Here is a 14,771-nt window from a genome sequence, read left to right as displayed (position 1 = left end):
CATGTGAGTGTGCCTACAGTGACTCCTCCTATTAGTAGAAAAATAACAAACAGGGGTCCCGAGACCCCCAAACGTTCCCAGGGGGAAAGGTGTGATTTAGTCAGAGAGTATGGGGGTGCACCTCCCATTTTCCTTGGCTAAATAGATGTAGAATTTGGGACCGAATGTAGACCACTTAGGTCAGTTCTGACTTCCGTCAGTGTGCGGGAAGGGGTTGGAGCTGGTGTACAATGTGTGAGGTGGTGCCAAGGTGCGCCCAATTTACCTTTGACCTGGACTGAGTGTGAAGTAACCTCCTTCACTTCGTACGGCCCAGCCCACCTGGGTTCCAGCCACTTTCTCTTGTGGACTTTGACCCTCACTCAGTCTCCAATTTTTACCTTCAGTGGTGCTGGATCTTCCGGCAGTTCTCTCTCCTGGACCTTGCGAATCTGAACAGAGAGAGCTGCAGAAAGTTTTGTTAGTTCTCTCACATAGTCAGACATTACAATTTGTTGCATATCAAGGGCGGGCATATGACCTCCCTCCCTTGGTGGGCCAGGCATGACTCTTCCAGTCATTATCTCATGAGGAGAGAGATGGGTCCCTGACCCTGGTGAGGGTGCCATGGCCATCAACGTCAGGGGCAGGGCTTTGACCCATTTCAACTTCGACCCCGGCACATATTTTAGCTATTTTGAATTTTAAGCGTTTGACCTGCGCGTTTCCACGAGACCTTGTGATTGTGGCCTATAAACAGACCCAAATTTAATGACTGATTTCGCATCCTCTCTCGCCGTTGGAAAACCTATCCACCATCACTAATAGGTATCGTTTCCCATTAATCACATTATCCGCCCCCATGTCTGTGTAATCTATGCTAATGTCCTGAAAACATGCATTGGGTACTGGGTATGAGCCCATGGGTGTCTGATAGGGTTTCTTAGGATTGTAGCTACCACAAATGCTGCACTCGTCAGAAAATAAATCATTGTCATGAAATAAGTCAGTCATATTTTTATGTGAGGGTGCCACCAGATGTGCGAGACCCTTTGCAGGGTCTTTAGTTTGCCTTCGTGTGTGTGGCTATGTGCTTCTCGTAAAAGTTCTGGGTCCATCAGTGTGGACTACTCCATGGGCATAGGCTGAGTCTGTATAGATATTCACAGTCTTTCCTTTTCCTCTGATGAGGGCCTGCGTCAATCCGATGATTTCAGCTAATTGGGCAGGTGCTGGTTGAAGGATGTTGCCTGATTGAAAGGTGACATCACGAGGTGAGCTGTTTTTTCAATAGCTTTTGCTACTGCAGCAACGTAACTGGAGCATGTTGCTTGGCCCATTTCAATGTGATCTAACTTGGAGAAGTGGTACAGCAGCACCCTGCACTCCCCCTCTTGTTTCTGAAAAAGGACAGAGACCGTGAACCCCTCCTTTTCAGAAACATCCAAATGGAAACTCTTGGAGTAGTCAGGGGAGGTGAGAGAGGCAGCCGTCGAGAGGTCAGTTCCTTCTCTCGTGGTGATGGTGGGCAGCTTCATTGCCAAGGGGGGTATTCTCCTGACATACCCTGGAACGGCGCCTGCTGTGGTGGGTAGGAGGCAAATGGCACTGGGTGGTTGTATGCAGGTTGTTCACTCTGAGTTCTTGATTGCGGCTGTGGTTGTGGCTGAGGGGATGGCCTGTAGCCACCCCTCCCTCTAGGTGGACCGTAGAAGGGCCTTCCTCCCCTGGGTGGGTGCTGAGGTTGAGACAGTGGATATGGGCAGTCCCTGGAGTAGTGACCGGGTGTCCTACAGTTGTAGCAAACTCCCCCTCTAGGCAGTCCTGGAATCCATTGAGGCTGGAATGCCACCTGTGGTCCCCCTTGTAGTGCCATTGGCATTGGCGTTAAGTGCGCAGGGCCAGGAGCAGGTGTGGAGGTCTGCTGGACAGTTTGTTGCTGCATCATCTGGGTGACTGTTTTAGTGACTATATCAACAATGTCTGTAGTTGCCTCGGCCACCATCTGTTTCTTTGGTTTGTCTCCCCTCTGCGCGTCCTTCAGCTGCAACTTCAAGAGCTCAACCTGGAGCTTTTGCACCTGGGATTCAGCTCCCCCTTTATCCTTGTGATGTTGAGCAACGTGATGATGGATGTGTGTGTTGAACTGGGTCAGAGGGAGGGAGATGAGGCCCACTGTGCCCCTCAACTGTGCTTTCACTTCAGTAGGACATCCATTTACCACCATCTCTTTCCACATCGCTAGAGTGGTGTCGGTGTGATCGAATGGCTCCTCATGCACCGACCTCCATGTTGTCTTTGCTCTATCCAGGTAGGCAGCGGGTTGTTCACCATGTTCCATGGTAAAGGAGGTAAGGGTGGCATGGTTCCTTTCCGTAGGATATGCTCTTCTCAACTCAGCCCATAGCTGAGTTCGGAATCGTTCTAGACCTAGTGCAGCTGGGCCCGTGGCCAGATCTGCGTCTCTCATGAGAGCCATCATGGTGGTATGGTCTGTAGCCCTAGCCAACAGGGCCTTCATGTCTCCCAGGCAGAGGCGTAGGCCAGAGGTAAGTGTCTGTAGTTGGAGGAGCCATGCCGAGGCACCCCCATGTAGACTGGGCAACTGTTCCATTAAAGTGGTGAGGTCTGTCATTTTCCAGGGTTGGTACTTTTCGTATTCTCCATCAGGAGTGGGCCTTAACGGCATTTGGAGGCCTGTCCTCCTTGTCTCTCCATGTTGGGGATCCCAGTCTGCTCTGGATGAGACTCCCCTGCTTCTTAGTTCTGAGAGCCTTTACGGACTGTCTGACAGGTTCGATCAGGTCCGTCACTGTTCCTACCATTACCCCTTCCACATGGAATGAGCCCCCTCCACGTTCAGCTTCGTCTATCATAGTTCTGGCTTGAGCTATGGAGTTCCGGATGTCCCGTTCCATTTCCTCCTCATCTCGTCCAGGTCTCCTTTCGCTTGCATCATCTTCACTGTGGTGACCTCTTGATGAAGCCCCGACGGAACATTTTCCTTGTGACACCCACGACCCTTGATCATCTTCTTTATCTCTGCGTCCGTACCAGTCTGTGTTCGGAGTAGAGGAGAACTGAATAAGATCGTGGCCTTCTCTCTTTGGGAGGCCCGGTTGAGATCCACCTTCCCTTCTTTGTGGGTAGCTCGGCAGGGACCCACCTGGGCCTTGTAGTGCTGCGGGGCTTGAGCAATCGGGCCTTTCTTCACAAACGAGGAGGCCTTCTTGAATTCACACAGTCATGTCCCCTTTTAGCTGTCCTCCCTGCACCACAAAAACCGGGGCCTGCACGGCGACTGGGGTGGCGTGGGTTTTAAACGGGTTGTGTGGGAGGTGTGTGAATGGATTTTGTAAATAGGGAGGTGGCGCTGTAGTTTTCTCTTCCTGTGGCAGTGGCGGGTATAGAGAGAGCGGGGCCGATGGGGTGGTCCCGGTGGGCGGTGGTGTGTTGTGGTTGTTGATTGTGCCTTCTGTGACGTCAGCTGAGGCCCCAGCAAGCACCCCCATCATATCAGGTTTCTTGTGTGGGCGTGCCCTTTTTGTCTCCTCTGTTGCCCAGGTGCCTATTCTCAGCTCAGCCTCCGCTCTCTCCCTCTCTTTTGTTCCTTCCTTCTTGAATAAATGGCTCTTGTTCCTTTCTGCCTCACTCACTTTACTGTGTTTTATTGCTTCCTCTAATTCTCTCTCCATAGTGCTGAGTTGCTCCCTTGACGGGGCAACTCCACTAATGTAACCTGCCTGTGTCCATCTCAGTCTAATTCCCCCCCATATCTTTATTTTTTATTTATACTCCTGTTTTCCTCCTGCCCTTTCCTGTATTCTCTGATCTAAGTATTTGTTGAATTTGAGTTTGGGAACGGTAATTGAGGCCATATTGACGATGCACTATGATGTATTCCTAGCGATGTATTCCTGGTGCCAACACAGACTTATCTCCTGTGCCTCACCCTCGTGCACAAAGAGTTTTGTAGAATTACTATACTATAATATCGAAAAGGGATATTCGCGAGATAATTATGCGTCTAGGGTAGTTTATTAGAGTAATTTTACAACTTCACACATTTCTACTGCCTGGCCAAATGTTAGTGTCCCTAACGCCTACTTTTGGGTCAATGACAATGCATTCAGATATCTTCTATAATATTTGTCGAATTAATTCTAGGCAACACCAACAGCACAAAGGGGACAAAAATCAATTCGTTACACAGCACGGCGGCCGCACCACCCCGCCCCACTTTTGACTCGGCGGTCAAATTTAGAATCAGTGGTCAGTATTACTCGGTCTCATGAAACGGTCAATCAGTGACATTAATCTGGAGAGATCAGGTTTAATTCCTTCACTCCTAGTCCAATTTTTTAAACTTATTAACTGATTCTCCTAGTGGGATGCCGACTCCACTAGTCCCAGTCTTGGTTACACTTCTCTATCAATTAACAAAACATTTCATCATCACATACACATTTCATTTCACTAAGTCATCAAATTCCCTCACTGTTACACCTGGCCGATCGCCACATCGACTAGTGCCAGGCTATATGGATAAGATTTGACAATATATCACATTTCGCAATTCATTATGTCATCAAATTCCCTCACTGTTACACCTGGCCGATCGCCACATCGACTAGTGCCAGGCTATATGGATAAGATTTGACAATATATATGTCATCAAATCCCTCACTGTAACACAGATTTCAACATCTACTATTGCCAGACTATATGGATAAGATTTGACAATATATTTACACAGATATCATTACGCAATGCCTTTGGTTATCGGATAATTTTTCATCAATTTAACAGCAATTCATACTCACGCCTCAGTACTACTGATCATAAATTTGGATCTTGACTATGATATAATATGCAGATTTTGATTTAACAGGTTCTGCTCACCTTATAGTGTCGAGCTCTTTGATCAGTTTCCTGAGGCGAGTTGAATCCCTGAGGCTCCTTTCAGACAGGTCACCCGTCCTTCTGGAATCTGTCGTCAACTTGTCTTTTCTCTCATCAACTCTCTATGGACCGAATTCATGGGTTTAAACCATCCTCTGCTACCACTTTGTTGATGAATAGCTATATGAGAAACGAGACCAAGTTGAGACTCTGGACAAGGCGGATATGGTATAGTAAAGGCCGTTTATTCAAGCGTAATGATATCTGGCAAAACGTGCTGCACGGCCCCTTTTCGTCTAGTTCTTATGGAACCATCGGAAAAAGAGAGAGAGAAACATGATGGGCAGTCCATTTTATACATTGAAATGACATATGTAGATTCTGGTAGTCCTGGCTTCTGGTAGGTTGCTTGTAGGTGATTGACAGTCCCCTCCAGCCTGGTGTCCGTATCCCATTGGCTCTTGACAGAGTTCTTTGTCTTTGGAGCCCATCCCGAAGTAGGTCGAGTGTGTGTGTGTGTTTAGGAATTTCAGTGTTTACGTTATCTTGGTCAGCCCCCCCCCCGTAAGGGGTTGTATCAGTGCGGTTAGTATCTACAGAAGGACAGGGGGAGGGGAAGGTTTATGACACAGTGTGCAAGCTATTTTATCATGCTTAGGCCACAGGCAGACAACAGTCAGTGAATGCGGTATTACATGTGTTAATATGTTACTACATTAGTCTTTGTAGTTTATTTATAATCCAAAAGGAGAAGTCAAGAGGCTGGTCGTGGACAGGCAAAAGGTCAAAACCAGATTCTGAGTCCAAGAGGTAAAGAATGACAGACAGGCTTGATGTCAGGGCAGACAAAAGGGGCAGACAGGCTCGATGTCAGGGCAGACAAAAGGGGCAGACAGGCTCGATGTCAGGGCAGACAAAAGGGGCAGACAGGCTCGATGTCAGGGCAGACAAAAGGGTCAGACAGGCTCGATGTCAGGGCAGACAAAAGGGGCAGACAGGCTCGATGTCAGGGCAGACAAAATGGGCAGGCGGGTACGGAGTCCAGAAGAAACAGGCAAGGGTCAAATCTGTGAAGATTGGAAAAAGAGAATAGAAAACAGGAGCATTGGAAAACATGCTGGTTGACATGAAAACATATAAGACAAACTGGCACAGAGAGACAGGAAACACTGGGATAAATACACTGGGGAAAATAAGTGACACCTGGAGGAGGTGGAGACAATCACAAGAACAGGTGAAACAGATCAGGGCGTGACAATGTCATATCATGTAAACAATCACAAATTATTATAATAGCAATGCTCACGCTATATGGCACATTTCTTCCTACATTAACCTCCTGTGGCTCTATGCACTATAATGAACCTTGTCACAGCCCTTTGGAGCATCGAGAGAACCTGAGGACATCATTCAGATCAGAAACTGACCCAGGGTATATCGAGTCTCCAGTGGTGTAAAGTAATTAAATGAAATACTTTAAAGTACTACTTACTGTAAGTAGTTGTTTTGGGTATCTTTACTTTACTATTTCTATTTTTGACAACTTTTACTTCACTACATTCCTAAAGAAAATGTACTTTTTACTCCATACATTTTCCCTGACAACCGAAAGTACTCGTTACATTTTGAATGCTTAGCAGGATAGGAAAATTGTCTAATTCATGCACTTATTAAGAGAACACGTGGTCATCCCTACTGCCTATGGTCTGGTGGACTCACTAAACACCAATGCATCTTTTGTAAGTAATGTGTGAGTGTTGGCTATCCCCCTGGCTATCTATACATTTTCAAAACAAGAAAATGGTGCCGTCTGCTTTGCAGAATTTGAAATTATTTATACTTTTGATACTTATATACGTATATTTTAGCAGTTACACTTACTTTTTATACTTAAGTATATTTAAAACCAAATACTTTTAGACTTTTCCTCAAGTAGTATTTTACTGGGTGACTTTCACTTTTACTTGTGTAACTTTCTGTGAAGGTATCTTTACTTTTACTCAAGTATGATGATTGGGTACTTTTTCCACCACTGCAAGTCTCCAATAGGTTACGTTGGGGTGTGGAAGGAAAGCCTACTCAGCCATTTCAGTGAAGTACTGTACCAGAGACTTCTCCAGTAGTGTGTCTTACACAGAACCCAAACCGTCTGTGCGCGTGTGCCATCATGCGCCATTGTGCATAAATGTATGTTGTCCCCCCACAACAAACGTGATCACATTTACATTACATTTACATTTAAGTCATTTAGCAGACGCTCTTATCCAGAGCGACTTACAAATTGGTGCGTTCACCTTATGACATCCAGTGGAACAGCCACTTTACAATAGTGCATCTAAATCTTTTAAGGGGGGGGGGGTGAGAAGGATTACTTTATCCTATCCTAGGTATTCCTTAAAGAGGTGGGGTTTCAGGTGTCTCCGGAAGGTGGTGATTGACTCCGCTGTCCTGGCGTCGTGAGGGAGTTTGTTCCACCATTGGGTGGCCAGAGCAGCGAACAGTTTTGACTGGGCTGAGCGGGAACTGGTAGGGAGTGGTATTTATTATGGTAGTGGTAGGGAGGCGAGCAGGCCAGAGGTGGATGAACGCAGTGCCCTTGTTTGGGTGTAGGGCCTGATCAGAGCCTGGAGGTACTGAGGTGCCGTTCCCCTCACAGCTCCGTAGGCAAGCACCATGGTCTTGTAGCGGAAGCGAGCTTCAACTGGAAGCCAGTGGAGGGAGCGGAGGAGCGGGGTGACGTGAGAGAACTTGGGAAGGTTGAACACCAGACGGGCTGCGGCGTTCTGGATGAGTTGTAGGGGTTTAATGGCACAGGCAGGGAGCCCAGCCAACAGCGAGTTGCAGTAATCCAGACGGGAGATGACAAGTGCCTGGATTAGGACCTGCGCCGCTTCCTGTGTGAGGCAGGGTCGTACTCTGCGGATGTTGTAGAGCATGAACCTACAGGAACGGGCCACCGCCTTGATGTTAGTTGAGAACGACAGGGTGTTGTCCAGGATCACGCCAAGGTTCTTAGCGCTCTGGGAGGAGGACACAATGGAGTTGTCAACCGTGATGGCGAGATCATGGAACGGGCAGTCCTTCCCCGGGAGGAAGAGCAGCTCCGTCTTGCCGAGTTTCAGCTTGAGGTGGTGATCCGTCATCCACACTGATATGTCTGCCAGACATGCAGAGATGCGATTCGCCACCTGGTCATCAGAAGGGGGAAAGGAGAAGATTAATTGTGTGTCGTCTGCATAGCAATGATAGGAGAGACCATGTGAGGTTATGACAGAGCCAAGTGACTTGGTGTATAGCGAGAATAGGAGAGGGCCTAGAACAGAGCCCTGGGGGACGCCAGTGGTGAGAGCGTGGTGAGGAGACAGATTCTCGCCACGCCACCTGGTAGGAGCGACCTGTCAGGTAGGACGCAATCCAAGCGTGGGCCGCGCCGGAGATGCCCAACTCGGAGAGGGTGGAGAGGAGGATCTGATGGTTCACAGTATCGAAGGCAGCCGATAGGTCTAGAAGGATGAGAGCAGAGGAGAGAGAGTTAGCTTTAGCAGTGCGGAGCGCCTCCGTGATACAGAGAAGAGCAGTCTCAGTTGAATGACTAGTCTTGAAACCTGACTGATTTGGATCAAGAAGGTCATTCTGAGAGAGATAGCGGGAGAGCTGGCCAAGGACGGCACGTTCAAGAGTTTTGGAGAGAAAAGAAAGAAGGGATACTGGTCTGTAGTTGTTGACATCGGAGGGATCGTGTGTAGTTTTTTTCAGAAGGGGTGCAACTCTCGCTCTCTTGAAGACGGGAAGACGGGACGTAGCCAGCGGTCAGGGATGAGTTGATGAGCGAGGTGAGGTAAGGGAGAATGTCTCCGGAAATGGTCTGGAGAAGAGAGGAGGGGATAGGGTCAAGCGGGCAGGTTGTTGGGCGGCCGGCCGTCACAAGACGCAAGATTTCATCTGGAGAGAGAGGGGAGAAAGAGGTCAGAGCACAGGGTAGGGCAGTGTGAGCCCTACCCTACCCTCACGACACGCAGGTTAAAATATCAAAACAAACTCTGAACCAATTACATTAATTTGGGGTTAGGTCAAAAAGCATTAAACCTTTATGGCAAGGTAGCTAGCTTGCACTTGCTAACTAATTTGTCCTATTTAGCTACTTTGCTGTTGCTAGCTAATTTGTCCTGGGATATAAACAATGAGTTGTTATTTTACCTGAAATGCACAAGGTCCTCAACTCCAACTATTAATCCACACACAAAACGGTCAAACTAATCGTTTCTAGTCATCTCTCTTCCTTCCAGGCTTTTTCTTCTCTTGACTTTGCGATTGGCAACTTTCATAAATTAGATGCATTACTGTCCCCAACCTCGTTCGTCTTTCAGTCACCCACGTGGGTATACCTGCTTCTATAAACCAATGAGGAGATGGGAGAGGCAGGACTTGCAGCGTGATCTGCGTCACAAATATGACTGACTTCTATTTTAGCCCATGGCAATGCAGACGCTCGTTGGCGCAATAATTGAATAATATAGATTTCTAAATGTATTTTGCAACTCTCCCACACGCGATGCGAGCGGTGTAGTCAGCCTGTTAGGCCCTTCAGATAGCAGTATAGGTGGAGTAGAGGTTGTGAAAGGGTCTGACTGGGTCGAGAACGTATACAAAAACCTTTCCGCAACCACCATGGTTCTATTGTGATCAAATGTATTTATATAGCCCTTCTTACATCAGAGAAATACTCCAGATATAACAGACTGGCCCTAGCCCCCCGACACATAAACTACTGCAGCATAAATACTGGAGGCTGAGACAGGAGGGGTCAGGAGACACTGTGGCCCAATCCGATGATACCCCGGACAGGCAGGATATAACCCCACCCACTTTGCCAAAGCACAGCCCCCACACTAGAGGGATATCTTCAACCACCAACTTACCATCCTGAGACCAGACCGAGTATAGCCCACGAAGATCTCCGCCACGGCACAACCCAAGGGGGGGCGCCAACCCAGACAGGAAGACCACGTCAGCGACTCAACCCACTCAAGTGACACACCCCTCCTAAGGACGGCATGGAAGAGCACCAGTAAGCCAGTGACTCAGCCCCTGTAATAGGGTTAGAGGCAGAGAATCCCAGTGGAGAGAGGGGAACCGGCCAGGCAGAGACGGCAAGGGCGGTTCATTGTTCCAGAGCCTTTCTGTTCACCTTCACACTCCTGGGCCAGACTACACTCAATCATAGGACCTACTGAAGAGATGAGTCTTCAGCAAAAACTTAAAGATTGAGACCGAGTCTGCGTCTCTCACATGGGTATGCAGACCATTTCATAAAAATGGAGCTCTATAGGAGAATGCCCTGTAATGGCTAAGGGAAGCACTTTTGAGCATTGCTCTGGTTAAAAGAAGTGCACTATATAGGGAATATGGTGCCATTTGGAAAGAAGCACAGTGTCTGAGGTGGATTCAGAACATCACTGCCTGGTGGCATCAGACAGAACAGGACTGACTGGTCAGGACTGGTTCAGGGTTGTCACAGTCATCATAGCATGGGAATAATTGAAACCCCCTTAAAGAGTTACCCTCTCAAGCATTATGCTGCACATCCAGTTATAGTTGACCTGGTTTGATTTGACTCACATTTATGCTCTGTCCATAGGCTACTGGCAGAAATTAAGGACATTAATAATGGGATTATTTATTAAGCGGTGCCTGTTCACTAACCACACACCTAAAAACAGATCTGGGCCTGTATTTATAAAGCATCTCAGAATAGGAGTGCCGATCCAGGATCAGGTCCCTTCTGTCAAACCGACCCTAGATCAGCATTCTGGTATGCTTTATGAATATGGGCCCAAATCTGGATCAAATAGTAGTGTGCCTGTTGATTCTGGAGGTCCTCTGTATCGACTGCCTGTCCACTCAGTGTGTGGTGACTTGCTCCTCATTAGTACCAGTGATGTCAGTTTACCCAGCCAGACATTCCTTCTTGCTGAGACAGCTGGCAGAGATGCTTATTTTTTTTCTCCAAATGTAACAAACCCGTCTCCCCAGACCTCACCCAGTGATTTGGATTTGTTATCGCCATTTAATCAGGGCATTCAAGGAAACTGCTTTTCTACTTCCTGCCAGCCCCCCAGATACAACAAACTATCCAGGAAGCATTTTATACATCAATCAAAGACATAATTGAATGAACTTGTTCTCACTGTTGAATGGAAACGTCCACTTGTGACTGTGTTGGGAAGGGCAGACCAATAGACCTTGTGCTTACTGGAAATCAGCCCTACTACTTGAATACTGTAGGCACAACGTCAAATCGGTTGACAAACCCTTAAGATGTCAGCTGCTAATTTTCAGATTTACACCACATAAACACAGCCATTTTCACTGGACTATCTGTTGCTATCTGTTGCTGCCAAGTCATTATTTCCCTGGGTTAGCCTTGCAATAACCAAGTGGTGAGACACATAGCCCTCTATATTTAAATGTTTCAGGTACACTCCCATAGATGTCTGCGTCACATACAGTATCTTCTATTGACATTATCTTCTATTGTCTGTCCTCGTGTGTCTGTTTTTCACCATAAAGTACTCTGTAGCCACTTGATGATGATTATGACTGACCGTGTTAGAATAAAAAACAAGCCTTAATCATGCTCACTCTCTATCCATTACTCGTCACTTGTCTTCAGGTATGTTTTGATGTGAGAGAGGAAGCCAGTCCCGTCATCGCCACCTCACCCACTCTTAAGATAGCCTTGGGCCCCCCGTTGGCCCGAAGGTTGGTTAGGAGACACTGCAATTGTGATGAATTGAGAGAATATTAGGGTAGCACTGTAATTCATTAATCATACGCTGTCTGCCGCTGTTCTTACCTCTTTCCCTTTCTGTCTTCTACACATCTTTCCCCACCTCGTCTTTCTTCCTCGCTTTATAATGCACAACATATGTGCATTGAAGTACAGATTGAACTTGTATTTATAATATTACAATTATCATAATTATAATGCATTTATTATGTATTTATAACACCTGGATAATGAACTTCTTTCAATAAAGCGGTTCACATTCTCCACTAGCTGAAATTAAGTATCTCATTGAAATACTATCCTGTGTCCTCAGATTAATGCAGGGAGTTACATATGCATAGTTTTTTTTCTGTATATATGAATTACAAATCTATTGCATAGTTACAATGTGTAATCATTGAGGTCCCAGGAGCAGGAGTGGTAAACACTGTTGAAGTGTACAGTATAATTGTAATACATACATGCAGACACAGCATCATTCAAATAATGGAGTATGGATATGACTGAAAAATAATGTCTCATAGATTCATACCTGAACCGCACCTTTATTTGCCAAGGAAGAGTACATGATCAGTGAATATAGTCAATGTACAGGCTACAATGTGGGAATCTCATGCGTGGGAATAACTATAGTACATGTATATAGGACATGCATCCTTGGCACAATGAAGTTATTACAGTTGAAGTCGGAAGTTTACATACACCTTAGCCAAATACAGTTTTTCACAATTCCTGACATTTAATCCTAGGAAAAATTCCCTGTCTTAGGTCAGTTAGGATCACCACTTTATTTTAATTAAGAATGTGAAATGTCAGAATAATAGTAGAGTGATTTATTTCAGCTTTTAATTCTTTCATCACATTGTTTAATTTGGGTCAAATGTTTCGGGTAGCCTTCCACAAGCTTCTCACAAAAAGTTGGGTGAATTTTGGCCCATTCCTCCTGACAGAGCTGGTATAACTGAGTCAGGTTTGTAGGCCTCCTTGCTCGCACTCGCTTTTTCAGTTCTGCCTACACATTGAGGTCAGGGCTTTGTGATAGCCACTCCAATACCTTGACATTGTTGTCCTTAAGCCATTTTGCCACAACTTTGGAAGTATGCTTGGGATCATTGTCATGGTTTTCGTAGGTGGAAGAAGGTGTGAACCAAAGCGCAGCTATTTAACTGAACACTGAAATACAAAACAACAACTTGAATAAACGAAAAAAACGAAGCAGCCCTGTAAGGTGCAGAAAACACTAAACAGTCCTGTAAGGTGCAGAAAAACACTAAACAGAAAATTAAACACCCACAACCAAAATGGGGAAAACAGGCTACCTAAGTATGATTCTCAATCAGAGACAACGAACGACACCTGCCTCTGATTGAGAACCATACTAGGCCAAACACATAGAAAAAAGAACATAGACTACCCACCCCAACTCACGCCCTGACCAACCTAAAACAAAGACATAACAAAGGAACTAAGGTCAGAACGTGACAATTATTGTCCATTTGGAAGACCCATTTGCGACCAAGCTTTAACTTCCTGACTGATGTCTTGAGATGTTGCTTCAATATATCCACATAATTTTCCTTCCTCATGATGCCATATATTTTGTGAAGTGCACCAGTCATGTGCAGTTGCAAACCGTAGTCTAGCTTTTTTATGGCGGTTTTGGAGCAGTGGCTTCTTCCATGTGGAGCGACCATTCAGGTTATGTCGATATAGGACTCGTTTTACTGTGGATATAGATAATTTTGTACCTGTTTACTCCAGCATCTTCACAAGATTCTTTGCTGTTCTGGGATTGATTTGCACTTTTCGTACCAAAGTACGTTAATCTCTAGGAGACAGAACGCTTCTCCTTCCTGAGCGGTATGATGGCTGCGTGGTCCCATGGTGTTTATACTTGTGTACTATTGTTTGTACAGATGAATGTGGTACCTTCAGGCATTTGGAAATTGCTCCCAAGGATGAACCAGACTTGTGGAGGTCCACACATTTTTTTCTGAGGTCTTGGCTGATTTCTTTTGATTTTCCCATGATGTCAAGCAAAGAGGCACTGAGTTTGAAGGTAGGCCTTGAAATACATCCACAGGTACACCTCCAATTGACTCAAAAGATGTCAATTAGCCTATCAGAAGCTTCTAAATCCATGACATAATTTCCTGGAATTTTCCAAGCTGTTTAAAGGCACAGTCATTTTAGTGTATTTAAACTTCTGACCCACTGGAATTGTGATACAGGGAATTATAAGTGAAATAATCTCTCTGTAAACAATTGTAGGAAAGATTGCTTGTGTCATGCACTTGCCAAAACTGTAGTTTGTTAACAACAAATATGTTGAGTGGTTGAAAAACAAGTTTTAATGACTCCAACCTAAGTGTATGTAAACTTTCGACTTCAACTGTATATTCTACTCTATCCAAAGGCTTCATTAATGCCATTCAGACTTGATACAACAACTATGATAGCTGAGGTTCATAGATAGGTTCTGAACTAATATTCATACAAAACGTTTTAGGGTCCATACACAGATCGGGTACATACTGTAGCTAGCTACATACTGTAGCTAGCTACACATCCATAGGCATACAGTTCTTTTTATCCTCCACTACACAATAAGCAAGTAAATAGTTAGCTAGCTATGTTACTTCAACTGCAGTGCAAGGCAAGCTTACACATTTGTACATTCAATTTGCAGTAAATGCTTTGGCTAGCTAGATTCTTTACATTCACTGTTTCACAAGAGAACACCTGGTTTGCTGGTTTTCTCAGGAGTCCCTAAAACATTAAACAACCTGAATTACAAATTCATTCTCCTAACATTAGTTAGTTGGCTAATGTTAGCAAGTCAGATAACTTGTTAAATAGCGATTTTCGTAAATTAACTTGATGGCAAAAAAATATGCACAAACGTTTGTCTCTACATTAACTAACATATTCCTCTCATTGTACATTTTTTGCTTGACTCGTTATGACGTTATAATTACTTATATTTGGTTCCACCATAATGTTTTGTCAGCCATCTTTGTTGTGCCTTATTACTATTATAAACTGGTTACCAATGTAATTAGTGCAAGAAAAATAAATGTTTTGTCATACCCATGGTATA

The 14,771-nt window shown here is 45.4% G+C and overlaps 1 protein-coding gene across 2 annotated transcripts in view; it reads right to left on the bottom strand.

Moving 5' to 3' along the window:
- The window catches only part of LOC115121138 (vitamin D 25-hydroxylase-like), a 30,614-nt gene extending 25,668 nt beyond the window's left edge, over positions 1–4,946 (bottom strand). The window contains exon 1 of one of the 2 annotated variants that reach the window (XM_029650165.2): positions 266–4,946. Coding sequence is in view for 1 of the 2 variants with exons in the window: in XM_029650163.2 (XP_029506023.2) it covers positions 381–614 (234 nt within the window). In the remaining variant the exon portion in view is untranslated. The remainder of the gene's footprint in view (positions 1–265) is intronic. The other variant, XM_029650163.2, reaches the window with a different exon arrangement.
- Positions 4,947–14,771: the final 9,825 nt, after the last annotated feature.

The sequence above is a fragment of the Oncorhynchus nerka genome, linkage group LG27 (genome assembly GCF_034236695.1).
Source record: "Oncorhynchus nerka isolate Pitt River linkage group LG27, Oner_Uvic_2.0, whole genome shotgun sequence".
Taxonomy (NCBI): Eukaryota; Metazoa; Chordata; class Actinopteri; order Salmoniformes; family Salmonidae; genus Oncorhynchus; species Oncorhynchus nerka.
Note: the sequence above shows the minus strand (reverse complement) of the source record. Positions and strands in the feature narration are given on the sequence as shown.